Below are 13,519 nucleotides of genomic sequence, written 5' to 3'. Positions count from 1 at the left end.
AAAAAAAACTTATGGAGGACTTCCAATAAGATGGAGGAATAGGTAGACAAGCGACACAGACCCTCTTCAACAAAGAAAAAAAAAGCAATTGAGAGAGATACAGAAGATAATCCTGGAGCCCTGAGCTTTGAAAGGAACTATAAAGAAGTGGATTAGGCACCAACTACTGGAAAAACCTGAATGAAAACAGTGAGAACAGAGACAATTGGAGCTGTGGACTGTCAGCTACTCTGACAGGACCAACAGCCTGAATATTTCCAGATAGTGTTGGGACATGAGAATTGACCTAAGGACCAGCCCTGGTCACCAGGGCTACAGGGATGACTGAGCTGGTGGCCTATGACTAGGAAGGGAAACAGCAGGGAGGGAGACAACCTCAGCTGTTGACATTCCACTGTCCGCAGGGCACAGCTATTTTGACTGTTTACATGTGACAGCCATTTTGGATATTTAAAGTGACCTGGGATGCAGCCATTTTGAATGTTTACAAGCGGTGGCCATTTTGGATATTTCAAGTGACCAAGGGCACAGGCATTTTGAATCTTTACAAGTGGCAACCATTTTAGATTTTAAAGTGACAGCATTCTCATTCAGATTCCAGGGACCTAAGAACAGGGTCTATTTGCCAAAGTGGGCAGGGACATATGAGAGGCTGACAACAGGAAAGGAGACAGGTAGTGAGTGTATAACTGCTGTCAACTAGTTAATAGAGGAGCACAGTACAGTACCCTGCTTGCATAGATAACACACAAACAAAACAAAGAAAATCATGGGCAAGTCATTCCAACATACAATCACCAATTAAATATAAACACAAAAACATCACAATGCCTCTTGCTTCTTTGTGTGGATTCTGCTGCTCTATTATCTCCGAGGTTAGAGCAAATGAAATGTGCTAAATTATATGTAGTCAGATCCAGAAAGTAAAGAAAGAATAAGACAGACATTCTTTGAACAGATAATAGTTGACAATTTCCCAAAACAATGAAAATCCATATGGATTACACCTCAAAATAAAGAAAGAAAAATCTTCACAACTGGAACAATAAGCAACATCATGACAAATGGAGAAAAACTGGAGATGTCAGGGATTTGATTTTATGTGGACCCACAATCAATGCCCATGGAAGCTGTGGTTGTTGTTGTTGTTAGATGCCATTGAGTCATCTCTGACTCATAGCAACCCTATATACAACAGAACAAAATACTACCCAGTCGTACATCATTCTCACAATGCATGCAATACTTGAGCCCATCATTGTAGCCACTGTCAATCCATCTCATTCAGAGTCTTCCCCTTTTTTTGCTGACCCTCCACTTTTTACCAAGCATGATATCCTTCTCCAGGGAATGATCCCTTCTTCCAACATGACCAAAATAGGTGAGACTAAGTCTAGTCATTCTTGCTTCCATGGAGTATTCTGGATGAACTTCTTCTATGACAGATTTGTTTGCTCTTCTGGCAGTCCATGGTATTTTCAGTATTCTTCACCAATATCATAATTCAAAGGCACCAACTCTTCCTCGATCTTCCTTGTTCATTGTCCAGCTTTCACGTGCATCTGAGGCAATTGAAAATACTATGGCTTGGATTGGTCTTCAAAATGACATCTTTGCTCTTCAAAATTTTAAAGAGGTCTTTTGCAGCAGATTTTCTCAGTGCAATACAACATCTGCTTTCTTGACTGCTGCTTCCATGGGTTTTAATTGTGGTTCCAAGCAAAATGAAATCTTTGACAACTTCAGTCTTTTCTCTATTTATTGAGATGCTGCTTATTGGACTAGTTGTTATGATCATTTTCTTTATGTTGAGGTGTAATCCATACTGAAGACTGTAGTCCTTAATCTTCATCAGTAAGTGCTTCAAGTTATCTTCACTTTCAGCAAGCAAGGTTTTGTCATCTGAATATCTCAGCTTGTTAACGAGTCTTCCTCGAATCCTGATGCCATGTTCTTCCTCATATAGCCCATCTTCTTGGATTATTTGCTCAGCATACAGATTGAATAAGTATGATGAAAGGATACAACCCTAACACACACCCTTCCTGATTTTAAACCATGTCATATCCCCTTGTTCTGTTTGAACAACAGCCTCTTGGTCTATGTACATGCTTCTCATAAGCATATTTAAGTATTCTGGAATTCCAATTCTTCTCATTACTATCCACTATTTGTTCTGATCTACACAGTCAAATGCCTTTGCATAGTCAATAAAACACAAATACACATCTTTCTGGTATTCTTCATTTTCAGCCAAGATTCATCTGACATCAGCAACAATATCCCTTGTTCCATATCCTCTTCTGAATCTAGCTTTTTTTCTAGCAGTTCCCTGTCAATATACTGCTGCAATTGTTTTTGAATTATCTTCAGCACAATTTCACTTGTATGATATCAGAAGGAAGGTTGGGCAATCTACTTCTGTAGTGATACACCTTGGAAACCCAAAGAGGGGTCGCTATGAGTTGGATAAGACTCCATGGCAGTTTGGTTTGGGGGTGATAATAATGATATTGTTCAATAATCTCCATATTCTGTTGGATCACCTTTCTTCAGAATGGGCACAAATATAAATCTCTTCCTCCAGTCAGTTGGCTAGGTAGCTGTCTTCCAAATTACTTGGCATAGATGAGTAAGTGCCTCCAGCACTGCATCCATTTGTTGAAACATCTCAGTGGGCATTCCATCAATTCCTAGAGCTTTGTTTTTCACTAATTCTTTCAGTACAGCTTCAACTCTTCCTTCAGTACCATTGGTTCTTGATTATAGTCATTTTCTGAAATAGCTGAACATCGACCAATTCTTTTTTGTACAGTGACTTTGTATTCCTTCCATTTTCTTTTGATGGTTCCTACATCATTCATCATTGCTGGGGATGGCAAGGCAGCAGGATCTAAGTAAGGGGAGGGGGATAAGCCCCACCCCAAAGGCAGGAAGGAAGGAAAGCTGGGGAGACAAGCCATCAGGATCCAGGTAAGGGAAAGGAAACAGACCCTACCCAAGGCAGGAAGGAGGGAAAATCAAGGACAACAAAGCAGCAAGATCTAGGTAAGGGGAGGGCAGAGAGGTTTCAAACAGCTAAGGGAGATGAACTTGTCTGTCAGTTTGTCATACTGTGGTGGCTTCAGTTTTGCTGTGAGGCTTGAGGCTGTGCCACCAGTGTTTCAAACACCAGCAGGGTTACACATGGTGCACAGGTTTCAATGCAGCTTACAGACTGAGACAGACTAGAAAGAAGGAAGAGGCCATCCACTTCTCCAAGAATTGTCCAGGAATTATCCAGAGAAACACAGTCTGATACATTACCGGGCAACTTTATGAATAGCCCAGAAACATTGTCCAATACAGTGCAGGAACACAAGCCCCTTAGGTAAGGAGGCACTCAAAATACAACTGAGAAAGAGCTGCTTCATCAGAGTAGAACCAGCCTTAATGATATAGATAAGTAAAGCTTTTAGGATCTCCATGTGCTGCCATGGCATGACTCAAATTGAGAAGAAATAGCTGCAAACAAGCATTAATAATTGGAACATGGAATGGACAAAATATGAATCTAGGAAAATTGGAAGTAGTCAAAAATCAAATGGAACACATAGATTGATATCCTATGCATTAGTGAGCTGAAATGGACTGGTTTGGGCCATTTTGAACCACACAAAATATGATGTACTATGAAAGGAATGACAATTTGAAGAGGAATGGAGCAGCATTCATTATCACAAGGGATGTTTTAAGATCTGTCCTGAAGTACAGTGCTGTCAGTGACAGGATAATATCCATACACCTACAAGGAAGACCAGTTAATACTACTGTTATTCAAATTTATGCACCAACCACCAAAGCCAAAGAGGAGGAAATTAAATATTTTTATCAACTTCTACAGTGAGAAATTGACCAAACATGCAATCAAAATGTGTTAATTATCACTGGTGACTAGAATACAAAGTTGGAAACAAAGAAGAATTACCAGTAGCTGGAAAATTTGGCCTTGGTGACAGAAATAATGCTGGAACTTGCATGGTAGAATTTTGCAAAACCAACAACTTATTCATTGCAAATACCTTTTTTCAACAACACAAATGGTGGCTATACATGTGGACTTCACCAGATGGAGTACACAGGAATCAGAGTGACTACATCTGTGGAAAGAGGTGATGGAAAAGCTCAGTATCTTTAGCCAAAACAAGGCTAAGAGCTGATTGTGAAACAGATTATCAACTGTTCATATGCAAGTACAATTTGAAGACAATTAAAATAAGTCCATGAGAGCTAAAATATGACCATGATTATATCCCTCCTGAATTTAGAGAATATCTAAAGAACAGATTCGATTCATTGTACACCAATGACCAAAAACCAGAAGAATTGTGGGATGACATCAACCAGGAAGAAAGCAAGGGGTCATTACAAAGGTGAGAAAGGAAGAAAAGATCAAAATGGATGTCAGAAGAGACTCAGAAATTTGCCCTTAAAGAGAGAGAAGCCAAAGCAAATGGAAGAAATGACAAGATAAAAGAGGTAAACAGAAGATTTCAAAGAGAAGCTCAAGCAGACAAAGCCAATTACTAAATTAAATGTGCAAAGACCTGGAGTTAGAAAACCAAAAGGGAAGAACACGCTCAACATTTCTGAGGCTGAAAGAACTGAGGAAAAAATTTAAGCCTCGAGTTGCAATAATGAACAATTTCATGGGCAAAATATTGAATGATGCAGGAAGCATCAAAAGAAGATGTAAGGAATACACAGAATCACTGTACCAAAAAGAACTGGTCAATATTCATCCATTTCAGGAGATGGCATAATATCAAGAACAAATGATATTGAAGGACGACATCAAAGCTACACTGAAGGAACTGGTGAAGAACAAGGCTCCAGGAATGGACAGAATACCCATTGAGATGTTTCAACAAATGGATGCCCTGCTGAAGGCATTCACTCAGCTATACCAAGAGATTTGGAAGACTACCTGGCAAATTGAATGAAAAACATCCATATTTGTACCCATTCCAAAGAAAGGTGATCCCACAGAATGTGGAAATTATTGAACAATATCATTAATATCGCATGCAAGTAAGATCTTACTGAAGATAATTCAAAAATGTTTGCAGCAGTATATTGACAGAGAACTTCCAGAGGTGCAAGCTGGATTTAGAAAAGGACGTGGGACAAGGGATATCATTGCTGATGTTAGATGGATCTTGGCTCAACTCAAAGAATACCACAAAGATGTTTACTTGTGTTTTATTGATTATGCAAAAGCATTTGATTGTGTGGTTCATAACAAATTATGGGTAACATTGAGAAGAATGGGAATTCCAGAACATTTAATTGTGCTCATGAGGAACCTGTACATAGACCAGGAGGCTGTCATTTGAACAGAACAAGGGGACACTGCATGGTTTAAAATCAAGAAGGGAGTATGTCAGCATTGTATCCTTTCACCATACTTATTCAAACTGTATGCTGAGCATATAATCTGAGAAGCTGGACTATATGAAGAACGTGGCATCAGGATTGGAGGAAGAACCATTAACAACCTGTGATACACTGATGACACAACTTTTCTTGCTGAAAATGAGGATGACTTGAAGCACTTATTGATGAAGATTGAAGAATACAGTCTGCAGTATGAATTACACCTCAATATAAAGAAAACAAAAATCCTCACAACTGGACCTATAAGCACCATCACAATAAATGAAGAAAAGATTGAAGCTGTCAAAGACTTCAATTATAGAACCATGCTTGGTTTATAATCAACGCCAATGGAAGCAGCAGTCAGGACATCAGACAACATATAGCACTGGGCAAATCAGCTGCAAAGAACCTCTTTCAAGTACCGAAGAGCAAAGATGTCTCCTTGAGGACTAAGGTGTGCCTGACACAAGCCATGGTATTTTTAATCTCCTCACATGCATGTGAAAACTGGACAATGTATAAGGAAGACCGAATAAGAATTGATGCGTTTTGAGTTGTGGTGCTGGCGAAGAATGCTGAATGAACCATGGACTGCTAAAAGAACTAACAAATTTGTCCTGGAGGAAGTGCAGCTGGAAAGCTCTTTGGAAGAATGGCCAGACTTCATCTCACCTAGTTTGGCCATGTTGTCAGAAGGGACCATTCCCTGGAGAAGGATGTCATGCTTGGTACGGTGGAGGGTTGATGAAAGAGGGGAAGGCCCTCAACAAGATGAATTGACACAGTTGCTGCAGTTATGGGCTCAAGTATAGCAAGTATTGTGGAGCTGGCACAGGACCAGGCAGTGTTTCGTTCTGCTGTGTATAGGGTTGCTATGAGTCTGAGTAGCTATGAGTCAGAACTGACTTGACCCACCTAACAACAACAGTACATCATTCAATATTTTGCCCTTAAAGTTGTTCAACATTGCAAGTCAATACTTGAATTTTTTCTTCAATTCTTTCAGCTTGAAGAGTGCCGAGCATATTCTTCTCTTTTGGCTTTCTAACTCCAGGTCTTTGAACACTTCATTATAATAATCCACCACTCATCTATCAGTTTGTCGTACTGTGGTGGCTTGCATGTTGTTATGGGACTGAAGGCTATGCCACTGGTATTTCAATTACCTGCATGGTCACCCCAAGGTGGACAGGTTTCAGAAGAGTGTCCAGGCTAAGACAGACTGGAAAGAAGGATAGTGCCATCCAATTCTGAAAAACTTTGCCAATGAAAACCTCATCAGACAGTGAAACACTGTCTGATATATTACTAGAAAATTTTTTGAATAGCCCTGAAACATTTTCTGATATATGGCCAGAAGATGAACCCATCAGGTTGAAAGGCACTCAAAATATGACTGGGAAAGATCTGCTACACCAAAGTAGAGTTGACTTTAATTATATGGATGGAGTTAACTATCATGACCTTCATTTGCTGATGGGGCATAACTCAAAATGAGAACAGCTGCAAAAATCTATTAGTAATCAGAACAGGAATGTATGAAATATGAATCTAGGAAAATTGAAAGTTGTCAAAAATGAAATAGAATGCATAAAGATAGATACCCTAGGCATTTGTGAACTGAAATGGACTGGTTTGGGCCCATGGAAGCAGCAGTCAAGAAATCAGACAATGCACTGTTTGAGGGACGCATCACAGGATATTCAAATTCCAGATATAAGTTTTATATATCCCATAAGCAATTCTACTTGGTCCTATAGGGTGCTGTGGATTGGATCAGCTGAGAGCAGTGATTTCTAGCATCTATTCCACCATTGTAATCCATGTTATGGATATGTTAGCCATATTGTTGCAGGTTTTGCCACTATGAATATTGTACAATTTACTGTTCCAGATTCTCTGGCTGAAATAAATAAATTCCAGTTTCGAGGGAAAAAAAAAGAAAGAAATCAGACAATGTATTGCACTGGGAAAATCTGCTGGGGAAAAAAAAAAAGCAGTTTAAACCATTAAAGAGCAAAGATGTCACTTTGAAGAGTAAGATTAGCCTGACCCAAGGCATGGTATTTTTAATAGCCTCATATGCATGTGTGAGCTGGATAATGAATAAGGAACACTAAAAAAGAAATGATGCATTTAAATTGTTATGTTGGCAAAGAATACTGAAAAAACACCTTGGATTACCAGAAGAATGAACAAGTATGTTTTGGAAGAAGTACAGCCAAAATATTCCTTAGAAGCAAGAATAGCCAGACTTCGTTTCACCTAGTTTGGTGCTATTGTCAGAAGGGACCAGTCCCTGGAGAAGGATATCATGCTTGGTAAAGCAAAGGGTTAGGAAAAGGGGAAGACTCTCAATGAGATGGATTGGCACAGTGATTGCAATGATGGGCTGAAGCATAGCAAAGACTGTGAGGATGGTGCAGGCCTGGACAGTGTTTCATTCTGTTGTATATAGGGTTGCTATGAGTTGGAACCTACTGGTTAGCACCTAACACCAACAACAATGAAAGTTAACACAGCAGAGATTTTAAGAAAATTTAATAAACCTATACTCAGACATATCACAATTAGACCATAATAAATTGAAGTCAAAGAGAATATATTTTAAATAGGCAAGAAAGGTAAAACATTACTTTCAAAGAAGTGAATGATGGTAACTGGCTTCTCAACAGCAACTCCTAAGCCAGAAGACAATAGAAAAATATTTTTTATGGACTGAAAGTAACTGTCATCATAGAATATGCTGAATATCTAACAAAAATATATTTGAAAACATGTGAGAGAGAACTTCTAGTCACAGCAGACTAAATACTTCAGATCAACCCTTTCCCTAAAGACAATGAACAAAACTGGACAAAATTTTCTTTTAAAAAAAATTTTTTTGGAAATGTAATACTTGTAACAATTTAGCAAGGAATTACTAGGCCAACCTCTAGAAAAGGAAGCAAATCCAAAGACATATTTGGTGCCATTGTTACCCACAGCTTATTGCTGATTTGGAAAAAATAGCTGAGAGTTAGAACCATGTTTTTACAGCCTTTTACATCAGTAGGCAAACGTACTTGTTTGGGACCCACCAAAAATGGATTGCTCTTCATACACTGTTTCTCATTGTGAACTAGCACCCCAATGTGCTGGACCTTAGGAAAAGGGTCCATCTTGGCTGCAAGTCATCTAGGTGGCCCAAATTATCTTATACTCTGAAACTGGATTCAGGTGATTATAAGTTCCTGATGACACAAGTATCTAGTGAAGCACACAAAAATCCTCTTTGGCAAAAGATGTCATCCTATTCCTCAAATCACCTTCACAAATATTTTTAAGATACTATATCCAGCACATAGTCAAAGTTAACTAGGCAGATAGATAAAGAAGACAATATAAAAGTAAACCAGCAATAACAGACATTGTGGCTTGAGCCTTGCTTCCTCTTGGATCTCTCACTCTGGGAAAAGCCAGCTGCCAAGTCACCATGCGGGAACACTCACATGACAAGCAACTAAACCTTCCTGTCACAACCATGAGAGTGAACCACCAATGCTGGTCAAGCCTTCAGATAACCACAGTCAGCATCTTGATTGCAACCTCATGAGACAAGCTGAGCCAGAGCCATCCAATTCAGTTGTTCTAAAATTTCTGGCCACAAAAACTGTGAGAGAATAAATGTTGTTTTAAGCAAGTAAGTTTGGGGTAACTTGTTATGCAGCAGGAGATAACTAACACATCCAGAGGAACTCTTTCCCATATGCACCAGGAGAAATATAAAAGAATGTTTATAGCTTTTGGTCATTTTAGCATAAAAGTAAAAAGGACCCAAATTATCCATCAATAGATTGGATAAATAAATTCTGTTGTAAATGACCTATAGCTAAATGCTATCAATATGGATGAGTCTTCTAAATATAATACTATATTTATCCAAATATAATAAAAAGCAAGTTACAAAAAAAACATAAAATATAATTGCATTTATATAAAAGTTCACAAACATAAAACATGAAACAATCTATACTTCAGGGATAGATTATTGAAAAAGGATGGTTATTTGAATAGGCAAAGGACAGAGGTTCAAGCGGGAGGTTTTTAAAAGACTGGCAAAGTTCTTTTTACTAATCTTTGTTGTGGTTTACACAGAAGTTTATTTTATTACTATTCTTTATACTGTACACATAATTTTATACATTCTTCTCTATATGTGATATATTATATAATAAAACAAGTAGAATTAGCAACAACGTAAAGATACATAATATCTTTAAAGGCACACAAAAAATAGGTGATTTTTCTGAGTTAGGTCAGAAATTCATGGAAGATTTAGAAATTAAAATATTCTAACAATTTTGGCCCCTTCCATTCTGTAAAGGAAGCCTTTTCTGATGCTCTGTGCCTACACAGAATTATAGCTGAGTCTATGTCATAGTAGGTACCACTTTCTCATTTGTATGCCTTCTCTTCCCAAAACATGCACTATAAAGCCTTTACAGCCTCTGCAGCACCCTTAAGATTGCCCTATACAAACAAATGCACAATAGCTATATGTTGATTAACTGAAAGACTGATATCAGGATTGCAAAGGAATTTTTATGAGTTACTAAGAAAATCTAGAAAAATTATTAATAATCTGAGGCACTCATGGAAAGAGAGGGTATAAATGAAAGTGTTATGTAACCATTTGTGCAATAAAATGACAAAGGGATTGTAATACTAGTCTCAGATTTAACCAAAATAAAAGAATCAAATTAACATTTTGAATGGACATCCTTCAGTATAACTGACTGCCTGAATATGGCCAATCAATTATCATTAGTTTTCCATAGTGGTTGTGACATTTATACACAAGTGTATTTCCCCAGGAGAGATGACATGCCCTGGAACTACTGTCTTAATCTAAGCAGATTCTAAGGAAGCAATTTCTTTGCTCATCAGCCAGCATTCACAGAGCCTCTACTACAGGTCACATTGCTTAATGTGCCAAAAACCAAAACCAAACTCACTGCCATCGAGTCGATTCCAACACATAGCGACCCCCTTTGGGTTTCCGAGGCAGTAAATCTGTATGGAAGTAGATTGCCCAGTCTTCCTTCTGTGGAGTGGCTGGTGGGTTTGAACCACCAGCCTTCTGGTTAGCAGTCAAATGCCCTAGACACTACACCACCAGAGCTCCTTACATGCCAGTAAGGTGGAAATAAACAGTCACAGAGTCTCTCCTTGCCTAAAGGAAGAGACACTGTAAATAGGCCAATTAAATTCTTTAGTAAGGGTTTTAATAGAAAAATGCATGGTCCAGGTACACAGAACTCCCAGCCTGACCTGGTTTGTGGAAGGGATACACTCCCAGTGCACTTCCTTCAGTTTACAGCTTCACAGCTAACTACTCCTTCAAATCTTCTTTCAAACATTAACATTTCAAAGAGAACTGTTCTGACTATCTTACTTTAAATTGCAAATGACCACCTCACCCTTTTTCCTCAATCCTTTCTAATGGTCTATAACATGCACATATTGATTGTAGATTGCCCATCCCTTCCCTTTAAGTGTGTACTTTTCCAAGGGCAGAGATTTTTCTGCATTTTTTTTCAAGAATATGTCTCTCCCAAGCAACTAGGTGAAAAAAGGAGGCACTCAATACCTACATACTGAATAAATCAATGTAGAAGGATGAGTGAGACAGCCAGAGGAAGAGGCCTAGAGAGGGCATCTTCGGGCTCTTCAGAACAATGAAATAAATATAAATTAACTCAGGACGGAGAAGGCACCCACACAGGGACCTCAGTGCTTTTACAGGCCACATACACGTCCCGGAGCTATGATGCAAACAGGAGTTACAAAGATAAATTAAACATGCTCTGTGCCCTCAGAGAGTAGTAAGACAAAAAGAAATTAAGAAAATAGCCTAAAGGACTACTCATGCCAGGACACCGAATGTTCAGAGTACCAAACCAAAGTGCCGTTTAGTCAATGGGTTTGAACTGCCACCCTTCTTGTTAGCAGATGTCTAGGTACTTGCTACCAGAGCTCCAGGAGAGCATAAAAGGACAACTGTTTCCACTTGGGACAGATCTCCCACAGAGGGCCCCCACCCCACCCCACCCGTGCGCACCACTTACTCTAGCTTCTTGAACCCCTCTCTTCCAGCAGCCACGTACTTGCCCCCTTGCTGCAGATTGTCCAGCTCCTGGACCTGACGGCCGTGCGTGGGCGTGTAGATACGCTGCACGCCAAAGGGCACCTCGATCTCCTCATTCAGCTGGTTCAAGAAGGCCTCAAAGGACGCAACTCGCCGCCGATTGAAGACAAATTTCTTGCCCACGTAATACTGGTCCCCGTTGCGGTACACCAGGATGGTCTTGGCCGGGGTGGTGTCTATCAGGGAATAGATCCCTTGGGTGCCCATGGTGGTACAGGGCACGGGTGCGAGAATGGTGCGGAGGCGCTCCGCTGGCTCCTGGGCTTAGATGCTCCCAGCCCTTCCCCCGCCACTCTAGTTGTCAGGTGAGATGCCTGCCAAAAGTGGGTGGGGGTCCCAGTTTGGGTCTGGGATTCTGTTTTTGCCCTCGTCTCTGAGCGTGAGAGCCTGGTGAGACAGCGGCAGAAGGGCAGCAAATTGCGGAGACCCAGACACCCTCAGGGCACTGGCACCAGCAGGTCAGGCGCGGGGCAGCTGGACTGGAATCTCCGCGCGAGAGCTGGCGGGGCGCAGCCCAGCTGCCAGCGAGCCCACCGCTGCCAGGGCCTCTGGGAGTGACCAGGATGGGGAGGCTCCTGGTGGCTCCCTGGACCCTGTGTGTTGACGTGACCTCCAGGCAATTGTGACCGCTGCCCTCAACCCAGTGCACCTAGGAGAGCGGCAGGAGGGAGCCAGGACCAGGGTACTTAAAGAGGGCAACACAGGTGGAGAAATGGAAGAGAGGTGGCAGTTCCCACAAAAGTGGCTGAAATAAGATTGAGGGAAAGAAAGTGAAGGGCAAGACATAAGCGAGTCCACCGTGTGCCTTACTGCAGACCCCTTCCACAGGACTCCTTGGCCTGCTCTTCAGAGCCAGCCACTTGCCATGGCCAGCACTGTGGTTGGCCTACTTCTGAGGGTAGGGAGGATGGATGGGGGTTGATTAGGATATCAGAATCCAGTGAATGGGATATTTTAGACTCATAATTGGATCTAGGTCTTGTGGGAAGATATTTAAGCTTTCCGAGTTTCAGTTTCTTTATCTGTTCAACAGAGTATTTGACCAGTTCAGCCAAAAATAAATAAATAAATAACTAGGATTCCTGACTTGGAATTGGTAACTTGTTCCTTTTCCACCAAAAGTGGGAATTGCCTGGGATCATATAGACCTGTGAGGAAATGGGATTACTGATAGCAATCTATCTAATAGTATCTAACAGATTTCAAAATCAGACCACATCCTTATTTGGAGAACAATTCAGGGGGGTGTACGATCTTGGGAAAACATTTCCTATTCTGGGTAAAGGAGTCCTTGAGTGGTACAAACAGTTAACGGTGCTCAACTGCTCACTGAAAGTTTCAGTTTGGAAGTCCAAGTTAAGACCAGACCAAAAGTGCTTCAGAAGAAAGGCTTGGTGATCTACTTTTGAAAAATCAATCACTGAAAACCTTGTGGAGCACAGCTGAAACAAAATGGGATAGCCATGAATTAGGCTCTACTTGACTGCAACTGGTACAGATATTCTGGTAAAGATGGGCTAATTGTCTTGAACTATGACAATGAATGATTCTAGAAATACATTGTTCCCAAAACAATGGTTTTGATTCCTTTAAAAAATTTTCAAGACAAGATACTATATATAATTTGCTGAATCTACATACATAAGTTATAGATTATTGATATTATAAAATATCAATATCTTATAGTGTTAAAATAAAGTTAATTCCTTATGAAACTACCTACCATCCACAGCCATGCCAACTTTTAAAATACTATTGCTTCTTGTTGTTGTTGTTATGTGCCGTCAAGTCAAACCCGACTCATAGCGACCCCTCCTTGGGTTTCAGAGGCAGTTATCACTACGGAAGTAGGATTGCCCAACCTTCCTTCCGAGGAGTGGCTGGTGGGTTTGAACCGCCAGCCGTCTGGTT

General features: G+C 40.3%; 2 protein-coding genes across 2 annotated transcripts in view; both read right to left on the bottom strand.

Moving 5' to 3' along the window:
* DCDC2C (doublecortin domain containing 2C) overlaps positions 1-11,815 on the bottom strand; it is a 173,886-nt gene extending 162,071 nt beyond the window's left edge. The window contains exon 1 of the mRNA XM_007957895.2: positions 11,529-11,815. Coding sequence (XP_007956086.2) covers positions 11,529-11,815 — 287 coding nt within the window. The remainder of the gene's footprint in view (positions 1-11,528) is intronic.
* Positions 11,816-11,902: 87 nt separating this feature from the next.
* The window catches only part of ALLC (allantoicase), a 38,363-nt gene continuing 36,746 nt past the window's right edge, over positions 11,903-13,519 (bottom strand). Inside the window, exon 12 of the mRNA XM_007957894.1 lies at positions 11,903-11,995. Coding sequence (XP_007956085.1) covers positions 11,903-11,995 — 93 coding nt within the window. The remainder of the gene's footprint in view (positions 11,996-13,519) is intronic.

Source organism: Orycteropus afer, unplaced genomic scaffold (assembly GCF_000298275.1).
Source record: "Orycteropus afer afer isolate SDZICR_OR568_19922 unplaced genomic scaffold, OryAfe1.0 scaffold00821, whole genome shotgun sequence".
NCBI classification, from domain to species: domain Eukaryota; kingdom Metazoa; phylum Chordata; class Mammalia; order Tubulidentata; family Orycteropodidae; genus Orycteropus; species Orycteropus afer.
The sequence above is the reverse complement of the archived record's forward strand: the minus strand, read 5'-3'. Positions and strand labels throughout refer to the sequence as shown.